The sequence below is a fragment of the Narcine bancroftii genome, chromosome 1 (genome assembly GCF_036971445.1).
Source record: "Narcine bancroftii isolate sNarBan1 chromosome 1, sNarBan1.hap1, whole genome shotgun sequence".
Classification (NCBI taxonomy): Eukaryota; Metazoa; Chordata; class Chondrichthyes; order Torpediniformes; family Narcinidae; genus Narcine; species Narcine bancroftii.
Genome location: NC_091469.1, coordinates 488,256,343 through 488,273,402, shown reverse-complemented (window position 1 = coordinate 488,273,402; position 17,060 = coordinate 488,256,343). Strand labels below are relative to the sequence as shown.

The window sequence follows — 17,060 nt, the reverse complement described above, 5'->3', positions numbered from 1 at the left end:
GGGGGAGACGGCGGCCCCAGTCCGGGCACAGGGAGAGCAGCAGCGGCCCTGGCCCCGGTCCGGGCGAAGGGTAGACGGCGGCGGCCACGATACGGGTAGGAGCAAGGGGGAGACGGCGGCCCCGGCCTCGGTCGAGTGAGGCAGGCGGAGGCCCCGGTCCGGACAGGGAGTGGGAGGCGGCGGCCCCAGTCCAGGCACAGGGAGAGCAGCAGCGGCCCCGGCCCCGGTCCGGGCGAAGGGTAGACGGCGGCGGCCCCGATCCGGGCAGGAGCAAGGGGGAGACGGCGGCCCCGGCCTCGATCGAGTGGGGCAGGCGAAGGCCCCGATACGGGCAGAGAGTGGGAGGCGGCGGCCCCAGTCCAGGCACAGGGTGAACTGCGGCGGCCTCGGCCCCGGTCCGGGCAGTATGGACCGACCTAGGAGGGGAGGCAGTCCCCTCCAGCCCGGGTAAGAAACCTGCATAGGAGAAGGCCACTCCGATATAAAACCTACGACCCAAGGACCTCGCTGCCACGTCCCAGCTTGCTTGGCCACGGCACACGAACCATGGGTGTAAAGGGTGGGGCCAGTACTGCGCGCACTGCACTCCACCTAAAAGCTCCTTTGCGCAGGCCCGAGGACAGGTCCACGTCCTCCCCCTCAACGTCCTCCCCCTCAACGTCCTCCCCCTCCACGTCCTCCCCCTCAAAAGATGCTCACAAACTCAAGCTAGCATGCTGGAACATCAGAACCATGCTAGACAAGACTGACAGCCACCGACCTGAACGTCGGTCTGCCCTCATTGCACATGAACTCCTCAGACTTGACATCGACATAGCCTCTCTCAGTGAAGTCCGCCTGGCAGATGTAGGCAGCCTCCAAGAACGCGGCGCGGGCTACACACTCTACTGGTCTGGCAAGCCTTCGGATGAACGACGCCTATCTGGTGTAGGCTTCATGGTCAAGAGCTTCATTGCCTCCAAACTCGAAAACCTTCCGACAGGCCTCTCGGACCGAATCATGTCCATGCGACTCCCACTTCAAAACAAGCGTCACATCACCCTCATCAGTGTCTATGCTCCAACCCTCCAGGCGGAACCAGCAGAAAAGAACAAGTTCTACACCGACCTGCGCAACCTCATCCAACGTACCCCTACAGCCGACAAGGTTGTCATCCTGGGCGACTTCAACGCTCGTGTCGGCAAAGACTCAGAAACCTGGCCAGGAATCCTGGGCAAGCATGGCGTCGGCAAGTGCAACGACAATGGGCGCCTCCTGTTGGAGCTCTGCGCAGAACAGCGGCTTGTCATTACAAACACCCTTTTTCAGCAGAGGGACAGCCTTAAGACCACCTGGATGCATCCCCGATCCAAACACTGGCACCTCCTGGACTACGTCCTGGTGCGAGAAAGAGACAAACAAGATGTGCTCCACACCAGGGTCATGCCTAGCGCGGAATGCCACACTGACCACCGGCTGGTTCGCTGCAAGCTCAACCTTCACTTCAAGCCAAAGCCCAGGAACAATAAAGCCCCCAGAAAGAGGTTCAATGTTGGAAACCTGCAGTCAGACGAAGCGAGAGGAAACTTCCAGGCAAACCTCAAAGCAAAGCTCGACGTTGCAACCCGCCTCACGGACCCGTCCCCTGAAACCCTCTGGGATCAGTTGAAGACTACCATACTGCAGTCCACTGAAGAGGTACTGGGCTTCTCCTCCAGGAAAAACAAGGACTGGTTTGACGAAAACAGCCAGGAAATCCAGGAGCTGCTGGCAAAGAAGCGAGCTGCCCACCAGGCTCACCTTACAAAGCCGTCCTGTCCAGAGAAGAAACAAGCCTTCCGTCGCGCATGCAGCCATCTTCAGCGCAAACTCCGGGAGATCCAAAATGAGTGGTGGACTAGCCTCGCCAAACGAACACAGCTCAGCGCGGACATTGGCGACTTCAGGGGTTTCTACGAGGCTCTAAAGGCTGTGTACGGCCCCTCACCCCAAGTCCAAAGCCCGCTGCGCAGCTCAGACGGCAAAGTCCTCCTCAGCGACAAGATCTCCATCCTCAACCGATGGTCAGAACACTTCCAATCTCTTTTCAGTACCAACCGCTCAGTCCAAGATTCCGCCCTGCTCCAGCTCCCTCAACAGCCCCTAAGGCTAGAGCTGGATGAGGTTCCCACCCTGGATGAGACATATAAGGCAATCGAACAACTGAAAAGTGGCAAAGCAGCAGGTATGGATGGAATCCCCCCAGAAGTCTGGAAGGCTGGCGGCAAAACTCTGCATGCCAAACTGCATGAGTTTTTCAAGCTTTGTTGGGACCAAGGTAAACTGCCTCAGGATCTTCGTGATGCCACCATCATCACCCTGTACAAAAACAAAGGCGAGAAATCAGACTGCTCAAACTACAGGGGAATCACGTTGCTCTCCATTGCAGGCAAAATCTTCGCTAGGATTCTACTAAATAGAATAATACCTAGTGTCGCCGAGAATATTCTCCCAGAATCACAGTGCGGCTTTCGCGCAAACAGAGGAACCACTGACGTGGTCTTTGCCCTCAGACAGCTCCAAGAAAAGTGCAGAGAACAAAACAAAGGACTCTACATCACCTTTGTTGACCTCACCAAAGCCTTTGACACCGTGAGCAGGAAAGGGCTTTGGCAAATACTAGAGCGCATCGGATGTCCCCCAAAGTTCCTCAACATGATTATCCAACTGCACGAAAATCAACAAGGTCGGGTCAGATACAGCAATGAGCTCTCTGAACCCTTCTCCATTAACAATGGCGTGAAGCAAGGCTGTGTTCTGGCACCAACCCTCTTTTCAATCTTCTTCAGCATGATGCTGAACCAAGCCATGAAAGACCCCAACAATGAAGACGCTGTTTACATCCAGTACCGCACGGATGGCAGTCTCTTCAATCTGAGGCGCCTGCAAGCTCACACCAAGACACAAGAGAAACTTGTCCGTGAACTACTCTTTGCAGATGATGCCGCTTTAGTTGCCCATTCAGAGCCAGCTCTTCAGCGCTTGACGTCCTGCTTTGCGGAAACTGCCAAAATGTTTGGCCTGGAAGTCAGCCTGAAGAAAACTGAGGTCCTCCATCAGCCAGCTCCCCACCATGACTACCAGCCCCCCCACATCTCCATCGGGCACACAAAACTCAAAACGGTCAACCAGTTTACCTATCTCGGCTGCACCATTTCATCAGATGCAAGGATCGACAATGAGATAGACAACAGACTCGCCAAGGCAAATAGCGCCTTTGGAAGACTACACAAAAGAGTCTGGAAAAACAACCAACTGAAAAACCTCACAAAGATAAGCGTATACAGAGCCGTTGTCATACCCACACTCCTGTTCGGCTCCGAATCATGGGTCCTCTACCGGCACCACCTACGGCTCCTAGAACGCTTCCACCAGCGTTGTCTCCGCTCCATCCTCAACATCCATTGGAGCGCTCACACCCCTAACGTCGAAGTACTCGAGATGGCAGAGGTCGACAGCATCGAGTCCACGCTGCTGAAGATCCAGCTGCGATGGATGGGTCACGTCTCCAGAATGGAGGACCATCGCCTTCCCAAGATCGTATTATATGGCGAGCTCTCCACTGGCCACCGTGACAGAGGTGCACCAAAGAAAAGGTACAAGGACTGCCTAAAGAAATCTCTTGGTGCCTGCCCCATTGACCACCGCCAGTGGGCTGATAACGCCTCAAACCGTGCATCTTGGCGCCTCACAGTTTGGCGGGCAGCAACCTCCTTTGAAGAAGACCGCAGAGCCCACCTCACTGACAAAAGGCAAAGGAGGAAAAACCCAACACCCAACCCCAACCCACCAATTTTCCCTTGCAACCGCTGCAATCGTGTCTGCCTGTCCCGCATCGGACTGGTCAGCCACAAACGAGCCTGCAGCTGACGTGGACTTTTTACCCCCTCCATAAATCTTCGTCCGCGAAGCCAAGCCAAAGATCAATTCCCCAAATACTAAGGGTGATATGGATCATTCAATCCATAAGAACAAAAATATTGAATTGTTTATTAATTCATGGGATGGTGTATTTGTTATAAGGTACTCTAAACTTACCAATTCAGAATAGTGAGAAATGTTTGTAAATTTAAATTCAATTTTAAAAAATTAGACAAACTGTATGATAGCAGGCCCTTCTGGCTCATTCAGCCAATTACACCCAAAGCACCTGAAGGGGTGGGAGGAAAACTGGAGCCCCTACGGGAAACCCACGCAGACATGGGGAGAATGTGCCAACTCCTGACCGATGGCATCAGTTTTGACCCTGTTCACTGGCGCTGTTACAGCATCGTGATAACCTCTACATAAATCGTGCCGATATGAACACAGAAAAAAAATTAAATTCTTATGACACTACTTGTATTTCTATTTAATTGGATCTTGTATTCAGCAGCATTTTTGGAAAAAGAAACAAAGAACCATTCAGGTCAATGGTCTTTCCTCCAGAGAAATTGCAGAATATTTACTGAATAGTCCCAGTTATGTTTTTTATATACTTGATTTACAACATCTGGAGCATTTCACTTTTCATATGTTTTGTTTGTGTATAACTGAACGATTTTGCAAAATATTATCAGAATATTTCTTACATTATTCATGCAAAAAGGTAAATTCCTTGTGAGTGAACAGAGAAATGAATTTTCATTGAGCACTGAAATCACTTTCTCCCTTTAACAGCACACATTCCAAGGGATGGAATTGAAGCGCAGATCTCACCGCTTCCCAGTAAGTTATAAGTGACCTTAACTTGATCTCACAGATCTCACCGCTTCCCAGTAAGTTATAAATGACCTTAACTTGATCTCACAGATCTCACCGCTTCCCAGAAAGTTATAAGAGACCTTAACTTGATCTCTCAGATCTCACCGCTTCCCAGAAAGTTATAAGAGACCTTAACTTGATCTCTCAGATCTCACCGCTTCCCAGTAAGTTATAAGTGACCTTAACTTGATCTCTCAGATCTCACCGCTTCCCAGTAAGTTATAAGTGACCTTAACTTGATCTCACAGATCTCACCGCTTCCCAGAAAGTTATAAGAGACCTTAACTTGATCTCTCAGATCTCACCGCTTCCCAGTAAGTTATAAATGACCTTAATTTGATCTCACAGATCTCACCGCTTCCCAGTAAGTTATAAGTGACCTTAAATTGATCTCACAGATCTCACCGCTTCCCAGTAAGCTATAAGTGACCTTAATTTGATCTCACAGTTCTCACCGCTTCCCAGAAAGTTATAAGTGACCTTAATTTGATCTCACAGATCTCACCGCTTCCCAGAAAGTTATAAGTGACCTTAACTTGATCTCACAGATCTCACCGCTTCCCAGAAAGTTATAAGTGACCTTAACTTGATCTCTCAGATCTCACCGCTTCCCAGTAAGTTATAAGTGACCTTAACTTGATCTCACAGATCTCACCGCTTCCCAGAAAGTTATAAGAGACCTTAACTTGATCTCTCAGATCTCACCGCTTCCCAGTAAGTTATAAATGACCTTAATTTGATCTCACAGATCTCACCGCTTCCCAGTAAGTTATAAGTGACCTTAAATTGATCTCACAGATCTCACCGCTTCCCAGTAAGTTATAAGTGACCTTAATTTGATCTCACAGTTCTCACCGCTTCCCAGAAAGTTATAAGTGACCTTAATTTGATCTCACAGATCTCACCGCTTCCCAGAAAGTTATAAGTGACCTTAACTTGATCTCACAGATCTCACCGCTTCCCAGAAAGTTATAAGTGACCTTAATTTGATCTCACAGATCTCACCGCTTCCCAGAAAGTTATAAGTGACCTTAACTTGATCTCACAGATCTCCCCGCTTCCCAGAAAGTTATAAGAGACCTTAACTTGATCTCACAGATCTCACCGCTTCCCAGTAAGTTATAAATGACCTTAATTTGATCTCACAGATCTCACCGCTTCCCAGTAAGTTATAAGTGACCTTAAATTGATCTCACAGTTCTCACCGCTTCCCAGTAAGTTATAAGTGACCTTAACTTGATCTCACCACTTCCCAGTAAGTTATAAGTGACCTTAACTTTATCTCACAGATCTCACCACTTCCCAGTAAGTTATAAGTGACCTTAACTTTATCTCACAGATCTCACCACTTCCCAGTAAGTTATAAGTGACCTTAACTTGATCTCACAGATCTCACCGCTTCCCAGTAAGTTATAAGTGACCTTAACTTGATCTCACAGATCTCACCGCTTCCCAATAAGTTATAAGTGACCTTAACTTGATCTCACCGCTTCCCAATAAGTTATAAGTGACCTTAACTTGATCTCACAGATCTCACCACTTCCCAGTAAGTTATAAGTGACCTTAACTTGATCTCACAGATCTCACCGCTTCCCAATAAGTTATAAGTGACCTTAACTTGATCTCACCGCTTCCCAATAAGTTATAAGTGACCTTAACTTGATCTCACAGATCTCACCACTTCCCAGTAAGTTATAAGTGACCTTAACTTGATATCACAGATCTCACCGCTTCCCAGTAAGTTATAAGTGACCTTAACTTGATCTCACCGCTTCCCAATAAGTTATAAGTGACCTTAACTTGATCTCACAGATCTCACCGCTTCCCAGTAAGTTATAAGTGACCTTAACTTGATCTCACAGATCTCACCGCTTCCCAGTAAGTTATAAGTGACCTTAACTTGATCTCACCGCTTCCCAATAAGTTATAAGTGACCTTAACTTGATCTCACAGATCTCACCGCTTCCCAGTAAGTTATAAGTGACCTTAACTTGATCTCACAGATCTCACCGCTTCCCAGTAAGTTATAAGAGACCTTAACTTGATCTCTCAGATCTCACCGCTTCCCAGTAAGTTATAAATGACCTTAATTTGATCTCACAGATCTCACCGCTTCCCAGTAAGTTATAAGTGACCTTAAATTGATCTCACAGATCTCACCGCTTCCCAGTAAGTTATAAGTGACCTTAATTTGATCTCACAGTTCTCACCGCTTCCCAGAAAGTTATAAGTGACCTTAATTTGATCTCACAGATCTCACCGCTTCCCAGAAAGTTATAAGTGACCTTAACTTGATCTCACAGATCTCACCGCTTCCCAGAAAGTTATAAGTGACCTTAACTTGATCTCTCAGATCTCACCGCTTCCCAGTAAGTTATAAGTGACCTTAACTTGATCTCACAGATCTCACCGCTTCCCAGAAAGTTATAAGAGACCTTAACTTGATCTCTCAGATCTCACCGCTTCCCAGTAAGTTATAAATGACCTTAATTTGATCTCACAGATCTCACCGCTTCCCAGTAAGTTATAAGTGACCTTAAATTGATCTCACAGATCTCACCGCTTCCCAGTAAGTTATAAGTGACCTTAATTTGATCTCACAGTTCTCACCGCTTCCCAGAAAGTTATAAGTGACCTTAATTTGATCTCACAGATCTCACCGCTTCCCAGAAAGTTATAAGTTACCTTAACTTGATCTCACAGATCTCACCGCTTCCCAGAAAGTTATAAGTGACCTTAATTTGATCTCACAGATCTCACCGCTTCCCAGAAAGTTATAAGTGACCTTAACTTGATCTCACAGATCTCACCGCTTCCCAGAAAGTTATAAGAGACCTTAACTTGATCTCACAGATCTCACCGCTTCCCAGTAAGTTATAAATGACCTTAATTTGATCTCACAGATCTCACCGCTTCCCAGTAAGTTATAAGTGACCTTAAATTGATCTCACAGTTCTCACCGCTTCCCAGTAAGTTATAAGTGACCTTAACTTGATCTCACCACTTCCCAGTAAGTTATAAGTGACCTTAACTTTATCTCACAGATCTCACCACTTCCCAGTAAGTTATAAGTGACCTTAACTTTATCTCACAGATCTCACCACTTCCCAGTAAGTTATAAGTGACCTTAACTTGATCTCACAGATCTCACCGCTTCCCAGTAAGTTATAAGTGACCTTAACTTGATCTCACAGATCTCACCGCTTCCCAATAAGTTATAAGTGACCTTAACTTGATCTCACCACTTCCCAATAAGTTATAAGTGACCTTAAGTTGATCTCACAGATCTCACCACTTCCCAGTAAGTTATAAGTGACCTTAACTTGATCTCACAGATCTCACCGCTTCCCAATAAGTTATAAGTGACCTTAACTTGATCTCACCGCTTCCCAATAAGTTATAAGTGACCTTAACTTGATCTCACAGATCTCACCACTTCCCAGTAAGTTATAAGTGACCTTAACTTGATATCACAGATCTCACCGCTTCCCAGTAAGTTATAAGTGACCTTAACTTGATCTCACCGCTTCCCAATAAGTTATAAGTGACCTTAACTTGATCTCACAGATCTCACCGCTTCCCAGTAAGTTATAAGTGACCTTAACTTGATCTCACAGATCTCAATGCTTCCCAGTAAGTTATAAGTGACCTTAACTTGATCTCACAGATCTCACCGCTTCCCAATAAGTTATAAGTGACCTTAACTTGATCTCACCGCTTCCCAATAAGTTATAAGTGACCTTAACTTGATCTCACAGATCTCACCACTTCCCAGTAAGTTATAAGTGACCTTAACTTGATATCACAGATCTCACCGCTTCCCAGTAAGTTATAAGTGACCTTAACTTGATCTCACCGCTTCCCAATAAGTTATAAGTGACCTTAACTTGATCTCACAGATCTCACTGCTTCCCAGTAAGCTATAAGTGACCTTAACTTGAAAGATTTTTGGATTTGTTTCAGCAACAGATGTTGGGAGGTATTTGAGCATTTGATACATCAACTTGGCACTTGACTTTAGTCACAATTCCAATGATGTTGAATTTGACACCTTTTATGCCTCTAGAGGTTGGTGGTGTTACTTGGTTAAGCAGCATTATGGAAACCCAGAGGACTAGGCATTAAAAGGATCATTCTACAAGAGTTAGTCCAAAGATATGATATTTTCTAGAGATCATTTTAAGGAATCAACTGCAACTTGTGTAGGGTTGCGGGGAGAATTAAAAATATATAATTTATACAGGATTAGAGTTAATAGGTGTTCAGCGCAGACTCGGTGGGCCACATTTTTTTAGATTCAGATTTATTGTCTTGAGTACATATATGACGTCACTTTTAATACTGAGACTATTTTCCTCTGGACAAGATAGAATTACTAATTGTTGTTAATCCAAAAAAGCTGTACAGAGCGTACACATGTTAACAAAGAAATGTAAATAAACTGACTGTGCAATACAGAGAGAATTTTAAAAATCAATAAATTGCAAGAGCCCCTGATTGAGTTTGTTGCTGAGGAGTCTGATGGTGGAGGGGGAGCAGCTGTTCCTGGACCTGGAGCTATCTGATGGCAGTGTTCCTTGTAGATGTTCTTAATGGTGGAGATGGTTTTGCCTGTGATGTCCTGGGCTGTGACCACTATCTTTTGGAGGGCTTTATGCTCAGGGGTATTGGTATCCCCATACCAGACTGTGATGCAGCCAGTCAGCACACTTTCCAACACATATCTGTCAAAATTTGTCAGGGTTTCTGATGTCATACTAAACCTCCAGTTACTCCAGAGGAAGGAGAGGTGCTAATGTGCTTTTTTTCATGGTGCCATTAGTGTGTTGTGTCCAGGAAAGGTGCTCCGAGATGGTGACTCCAAAGAACTTAAATTTCTCACCCTCTCCACATCTGATCCCCCAATAATCACTGGTTGCACCACTGCTTTGTACTACTCTCAGGACAAGAATAAACTCCAGAGGGTTTTTAACTCAGCCTGCGACCATCACAGGCACCAGTCTTCACTCCATTGAGGACATCTACATGAGGCGGTGACTTAAAAAAGCAACCTCTATCCTCAAAGACCCTCACCACCCAGCCTTGCCCTGTTCACTCTGCACTCAATGGCACAAGGACACCTTCTTCCCCACTGTCTGAATAATCAATGAACCAAAGACACTTTTCATGCACAATTTTTTTAATAGTCATGTTGTAAGATGGTTGTAATATGAATGTTTGCTCTATGACGCTGCCCCAAAACTCCAGGTTTCAGGACAATAAATCCTAATTCTGACCTTATAGTTGTTCTGAAGGTAACATCAAAAAAGCATGATGGTGTAGAATGGAAATGAGCTACTGATCTGAACTCCACAGTAAATTTTCTAAAACAAATTTAATATTATTAACATCTTTATGCTGTCAATATTTTTCTCATGTTAAATGTGGACATGTAAATCTTTTCTCTTCTTTTATAGATGTATATCCTCTGCCTGTAGCACCACTACGTCTACCAGATTCAACATTTTGTAAGTCCAGCTGAAAATAACATTTAGCTTAAAGAATTGAGTTCTGTTCCGGATAAAATGTGTTTGGAAAGATTTTGGATATTTGACATTCAATGTGAAACTTAAAAATGATTCATGTCCACAATTAAGGATGTTTTCCCATCAAGGTAAACAGAGACCAGGAGAAATCTTGGACAAGCAAAGAGGAGTTGGAGGTATTCAGCAGGGTCAAGCAGAATCTTTGGGAAGGAATGGACTATCAAAACTTTGGGTTAGGACCCTCGCAAGGATGGGTTCTGACCCAAAACATGTAAGTGTCATTTCTCTCCACAGATGCTCCCTGACCTGCTGAGACCACCACCTCCTCTTTGATGAAATGGAGGCCAGGTTAAACTACACTTTAATAAGTTTTAAACCTTGGAAAGAAGATTTCAGATTTATTGTCAGAGTCCATACATGACATCACACACCACACTGAGATTCTTTTTCCTTTGGGCCAGGCAGAATTACCACTTATTGGTAGTGCAAAAAAAACTGTACACAGTACTGTGAACAGATAACAAATGTAAACAAACTGACTGTGCAATACAGAGAGAACAAAAAGAAAATCAATAAAGTGCACAAGTAAGAAGGGACTTTGGATCAGGACTGAGGGAGCATAGTTAGTATAGCAACCTCTGATTTTGCTAGATAGATAACAGACAGATAGATAAAATAAACCTGTGCAAATTTACTCATTTAAGGACTCTTACTTTATAGATTTTTAAATTTTCTCTGCATTGCACTTTGTTTACATTCGTTATCTGTTAAAGAGCTGTGTACATTTTTTATTGCACTACCAATAAGTAGTAATTCTGCCTGGCCCACAGGAGAACAAATCTCAGTGTGGTATGTGATATTATATATGTACTCTGACATAACTTTGAAATCTGAGATAAAAAGATGGTTTTGTCACATGCAGAGATTATTGTGGCATGGGAGAGCTCAGAAATGGTACTGTTTCATGGACAACATTTCTTTATGATGAACATTTTGCAGTAGGAAACAAAGAACAGGAAGGTCTGTGTAGTTTCTTGTGACAATACACGTGCATTTATTACCTAACCTTTCATGTTAGGACTACAGCAACAAACAGTTTATACTTCCAGAAGTGGGATGAGTTCCCACTTCCACATATCGGGTTGCTAACTAGAAGAATTATCTTATTTAAATGGAAGGATGCTAATCCACCTACTTTGACTCAGTGGCTCTTTCAAATTATGTCATGTTTAAGTTTAGAGCAAGTTAGATTCGTATATTTGATACGTCTGTTAAATTTGAAGAGACTTGGCAACCTTTTGTAAATTACTTCCATATGACTTAGTATGATTATATTTCCTTCTGGACCATATTTTACTTCTTTTCTCTTTGTTGATGAAGACCAGGCAATTAAGTGTTATTAATAAATTCTCAGGACAGGCTGCCCAGTCTTTTTCTTTTTTTACATTAGGTGGGGTTTTATATAATAACTTTTTTTGAAGATTTCTGCTTGAGGAGGAAAGAACATATTCATTAATTGTGGTGGTATACAATATATATATATATATATAACATATAACAGTTTATGGCGTGGAAACAGGCCATCTTGGCCCTGCAAGTCCACACCAGTTTACTCAAACAACTCCGCTAGCTCCCCCTGCCTATTCTCTGCCCATAACCCTCTACCCCCTCTTATCCATGTATATATCCAGCCTCCTCTTAAATGAAAGAATTGACTCAGCAGATCAATGGGTACTGCAGCCACATGAAATGAGGTCTACTTGAGCAAGGAGCCATGGGTGGCGCTGATGAGTGCTCGAATGTCATTGACCAACCCTGTGGAAAGAGCTAGCAACATTCAATCTCTTTGAAGAGCGCAATTTATGAATCTTCCCAAAAGGAGAATCAAAAAGGTTAATCAATGTGAGTTGATCATACTCAACAATTGATGTTTCTTCATGTTGCTGAGGAACCAGGATCTCCACCAATGCTATCACTTACATTCCAAGAATCCCCATCAATGCCATCACTTACAACTCAAGGTCCTACATCTATGGCTCCAGTTCAAGTTGCATATGCTCCATTCACAACAAGACAGCCAGTCGCAAGCCATGGTGGACAATATATTATCACTCATAGCAAAGTAAAATGAAATTTCTGCTGTTAGTGCAGTAACAAGGTTCATATGAATTATGAATTAAATGAATCAAGAATTAAATTCCAGTTTTTAATGGAGATCCATTACAATATCTGACGTTCATGAAATCCTTTGAACATCACATTGTAAGTAATACTAAAAATGCCAAAGATCGTCTGTATACATGAAACAGTGTACTGAAGGACAGGAGTTACTCAAAAGTTGCCAATATATGAATCCACAAGGTTTTAAAAGGGCAAAAGAATTATTATATCCTCATTATGGCAATGAACATAAAATCGCAAGGGCCCACATGAACAAGATTCTTTCTTAGCCAACAATAAAACCAGAGGATGCAAAGGCTTTACAAGCATGTTATATGATGTTATATAGTGATATTTTTCCCTTTTGATTATCTACTCCTATTCTCCTCATGTATTAGATGATTAATAAAATGATTGAAAAAGAAAGAAAACAGTTTCCCATTTTTCCAGTGGGTTTTTATTTTTATTTGCTGCCACATACCATCTTGTGAAACATTTTTCTAAAACCCACTTTCATAACATCAAATATATGCAAACTTCATCAATCTTCCTTGCTCACTCCTTGTAGAGCTCGTCGAAAGAACCAAAGACTTGTTGATCCAAACCAAGGCTTTTATTAGCAAAAGACTGGAGCTCTTCACAGGTGGCCGACCAGTCCGGAATGATCCGACCTGGCTAGGGACACAACCCTTTAAGGCCCAAACAATAGGTGTAGCTTAGCTCTCAGTCAATCGCTGTAAGCACAGTCTAGATACAGTAACTATATACACTATGTACATTGGTGATAGATCTGTACTATCACATTCACCCCTTCTTGGAGAATTGACCCTGGAAAAAAAAAACAAAAACGAGGGAGAGAATGAAAAGGAAGGGGTAGGTCAAGGACTGTAGCGGTCAGGGGGTCTGACCATCCGGCGTGACCGCCGTGGTGCCGGGATTGGGGTCGCTGGAGTGGTGTCGCCAGCGGGCTCATCGGGTGCGACTGCTCCGTCGCTCAATTCCCCAGTCGTTTTGTCGGCAGGGTGGCCCGAGTCATTGGGGTGCTGTTGGTCCTTCTGTTGCGGCACGGGGCCTGGAGCATAAGGAGTTGGGGGGTTTGCTGGGTCTACCGCGTCCTGAGCTAGGTCCCGCACCGAAACAGTGTCCTCCCGCCCGTCTGGGAACTCCACGTATGCGTAATGTGGGTTCGCGTGGAGTAGAGTCACTCGGTCGACCAAGGGGTTGTTCTTTGAGTGCCGTATGTGGCGTCGCAAAAGGACAGGGCCAGGGACGGTGAGCCATGCCGGTACAGTGGTTCCCGATTCGGATTTCCTCGGGAAAAGGAACATCCTTTCGTGGGGGGTGGCATTTGTTGCAGTACATAGGAGGGAGCGGATAGAGTGTAAGGCACTAGTGAGAACCTCCTGCCAGTGAGAGGTGGGGAGACCTTTAGACCGGAGAGCCAGTGTAACCGCTCTCCATATGGTGGCATTCTCCCTCTCAACCTTGCCATTACCGCGTGGGTTATAGCTCGTGGTCCTGCTTGAAGCAATACCACACTCCAGAAGGTACTGTTGCAGCTCTGCACTCATGAATGAGGACCCCCTATCACTGTGGATGGAATTGGGGTACCCGAAGATGGTGAAAATACTGTGAAGGGCCTGTATCACTGAGGTGGCAGTGGTGTCTGGGCAGGCCACAGCGAATGGGAAGCGGGAGTATTCGTCGATGGCCGTAAGGATGTAGGTATTACGGTTGGTCGACGGTAGGGGTCCCTTAAAGTCTACGCTAAGACGCTCGAAGGGGCGGGTGGCTTTGATGACGTGGGAGTTATCCGGACGGAAGAAGTGGGGCTTGCATTCGGCGCACACCGAACAGGCTCGGGTCATGGAGCGGATCTCCTCAACTGTGTAGGGTAAGTTGCGCGCCTTGACAAAGTGAGCAAACCTAGTGACCCCTGGATGACAGAGCGCCTCATGGAGTTTCCGTAGTCTGTCCATCTGTATGCTGGCGCACGTCCCCCTGGAGAGCGCGTCAGGCGGGTCGTTGAGCTTACCAGGCCGGTACAGGATGTCATAGTTAAAGGTGGAGAGTTCGATTCTCCATCTGGCGATTTTGTCGTTTTTTATCTTACCACGCTGGGTGTTGCTGAACATGAAGGAGACCGCGCGTTGATCAGTCAACAGTGTAAAGCGCCTCCCAGCGAGGTAATGTCTCCAACGACGTACCGCTTCAACTATGGCCTGGGCCTCCTTCTCGATCGAGGAGTGTCTACTCTCCGGACCCTGGAGGGTTCTGGAGAAGAAGGCTACAGGCCGACCGGCCTGGTTCAAGGTGGCTGACAGGGCGAAGTCGGATGCATCGCTCTCGACTTGAAACGGGACAGACTCATCGATTGCGTGCAGCGTCGCAGCAGCGATGTCAGATTTGATTCGATCGAAAGCCGCTGTCGCTTCGGTCGAGAGGGGTAAAGAGGTGGTCTTTATAAGAGGACGTGCCTTGTCGGCGTAGTTTGGAACCCATTGGGCATAATACGAGAAAAGGCCCAGGCAGCGTTTGAGAGCTTTCTGGGTATGTGGGGGGGGTAAGTCCATTAAGGGACGCATGTGGTCAGGATCTGGCATGACTATCCCGTTTTCCACCACACAACCTAGAATAGCGAGTCGTGTGGTCCGGAAAACACACTTGTCCAAATTGTAAGTCAGGTTTAGCTGACGGGCAGTTTGAAGAAATTTGTCTAGGTTGGCGTCATGGTCCTGCATGTCGTGGCCGCAGATGGTGATATTGTCCAGATACGGGAAGGTAGCGGTTAGCCCGTTCTGGTCCACCATCCTGTCCATTTCCCGCTGGAAGACCGCGACACCATTTGTGACCCCGAATGGTACCCTGAGAAATTGATATAGCCGCCCATTCGCTTCAAAGGCCGTGAATGGTCGGTCCTCGCAGCGGATCGGGAGCTGGTGGTAGGCCGAACGTAGGTCAATAGTGGAGAAAATGCGGTACTGGGCGATCTGGTTCACCACATCCGTGATGTGTGGCAGGGGGTACGCATCCAGGAGTGTGAAGCGGTTAATGGTCTGGCTATAGTCGACCACCATCCGTAGTTTTTCCCCATTCTTGACAACCACTACCTGGGCTCTCCAGGGGCTTGAACTGGGTTCGATGATGCCCTCATCCAGCAATCTACGCACCTCACTCCTAATGAATTGCCTGTTTTCGTAACTATATTGCCGACTTTTGGTGGCCACAGGCTTCCAGCCAGGGGTGAGGTTTGCGAAGAGTGCTGGCGGGGCAATCCGGAGTGTGGAAAGGCCGCAGGATTGGCCCCGGGGCACGGGGGCGGGTTGCTCGGGTGCTTCGGGAGTGGGGCGATGGCAGACCAAGAGGGGGGCGTGGGGTCCCCCAAAGTGTAGGGACACCGTTTGGAACTGACACTGGAAGTCTAATCCCAGCAACACTCGGGCGCACAATTGGGGAAGGACGAATAATTTAAAGTGGGTGACCGTCACGCCCTGTACTTCCAGCATGGCGATGAAATACCCCTTTATCCCAGTCGAGTGCGACCTCGTCGCTAATGAGATCCTCTGGGTAGTGGGGATAATGTCAAGTCCCCAACGGAGGGCCAAATCTGGCTGGATAAAACTGTCAGTTGACCCAGAGTCAAATAAGCAATTGGTGTAGTGTTCATGCACTTTAATCAGTTCCATTGCTCTGGTGAGGGGATGAGAGCATTGCTGGTTTAATGTTATTGAAGCAGTTGACAGGGGAGTTTTGCGCGATTACGTCACGCAACGGGATGACGTCACGCAACGGGATGACGTAGTCAACGCTCGAGGAGCAGGTTGGAGAACCTCCCGGAAGTGCTGTTGTGGCGGGTGAATGGTAAGTAGTGGGGTTTGTAGTTGCTCGCGATTGGCGGTCGGGCCCTGGCGGTCGTCAGCGATGGATGCTAGGGTGAGCACCTGGTTGGCCGCGGGGGTGGCTGCGGCGGCGGTAGCGTCGGCCCCGGGGGTGTCTGTGGCGGCGGCAGCAGCGGCGGTAGCGTCGGCCCCGGGGGTGTCCGTGGCGGCGGCGGCAGCAGCGGTAGCGTCGGCCCCGGAGGTGTCCGTGGCGGCGGCAGCAGCGGCGGTAGCGTCGGCCCCGGGGGTGTCCGTGGCGGCGGCGGCAGCAGCGGCGGTAGCGTCGGCCCCGGGTGTGGCAGTGGCGGCGGCAGCAGCGGCGGTAGTGTCGGCCTCGGGCGTGTCTGTGGCGGCGGCAGCAGCGGCGGTAGCGGCAGTAGTGTCAAGTGTTCCGCACGGGGGCGAGAGGCAGGCCATCACCATGGTTGCGACGGTGGGTTGCCCCTTCCGGGTTCGGCGTCTCCGTGACGTCAGGCGTTGCCGTGCAGGGGAGCCCTCGCTCTCATTGGACGAGAGCTCTGGGGAAGAAGAGTTTGAATGGGATAGTGGCGGTTGAGCTTCACACGAGGCACTGTGTTTGCTGGCGGCCATTTTAGACCTACAGACTGCAGCAAAGTGGCCGTTTTTAAGGCACTTCTGGCACCTGGCTTTTCTTGCTGGGCACTGGGACCTGCTGTGCTTGTCCCTCCCGCAGAAATAACATTTCGGGTTCGCACGGGGCAGGGTAGCAGCAGCC

The 17,060-nt window shown here is 47.1% G+C and overlaps 1 protein-coding gene across 26 annotated transcripts in view; it reads left to right on the top strand.

Annotated features, from left to right (window-relative positions):
* LOC138751971 (uncharacterized) overlaps positions 1-17,060 on the top strand; it is a 157,835-nt gene that overhangs the window by 117,627 nt on the left and 23,148 nt on the right. For all 26 annotated transcript variants that reach the window (XM_069915053.1, XM_069915055.1, XM_069915070.1 and 23 more), the window contains 2 exons: positions 4,678-4,725; positions 10,218-10,268. In XM_069915053.1, coding sequence (XP_069771154.1) covers positions 4,678-4,725; positions 10,218-10,268 — 99 coding nt within the window. The remainder of the gene's footprint in view (positions 1-4,677; positions 4,726-10,217; positions 10,269-17,060) is intronic.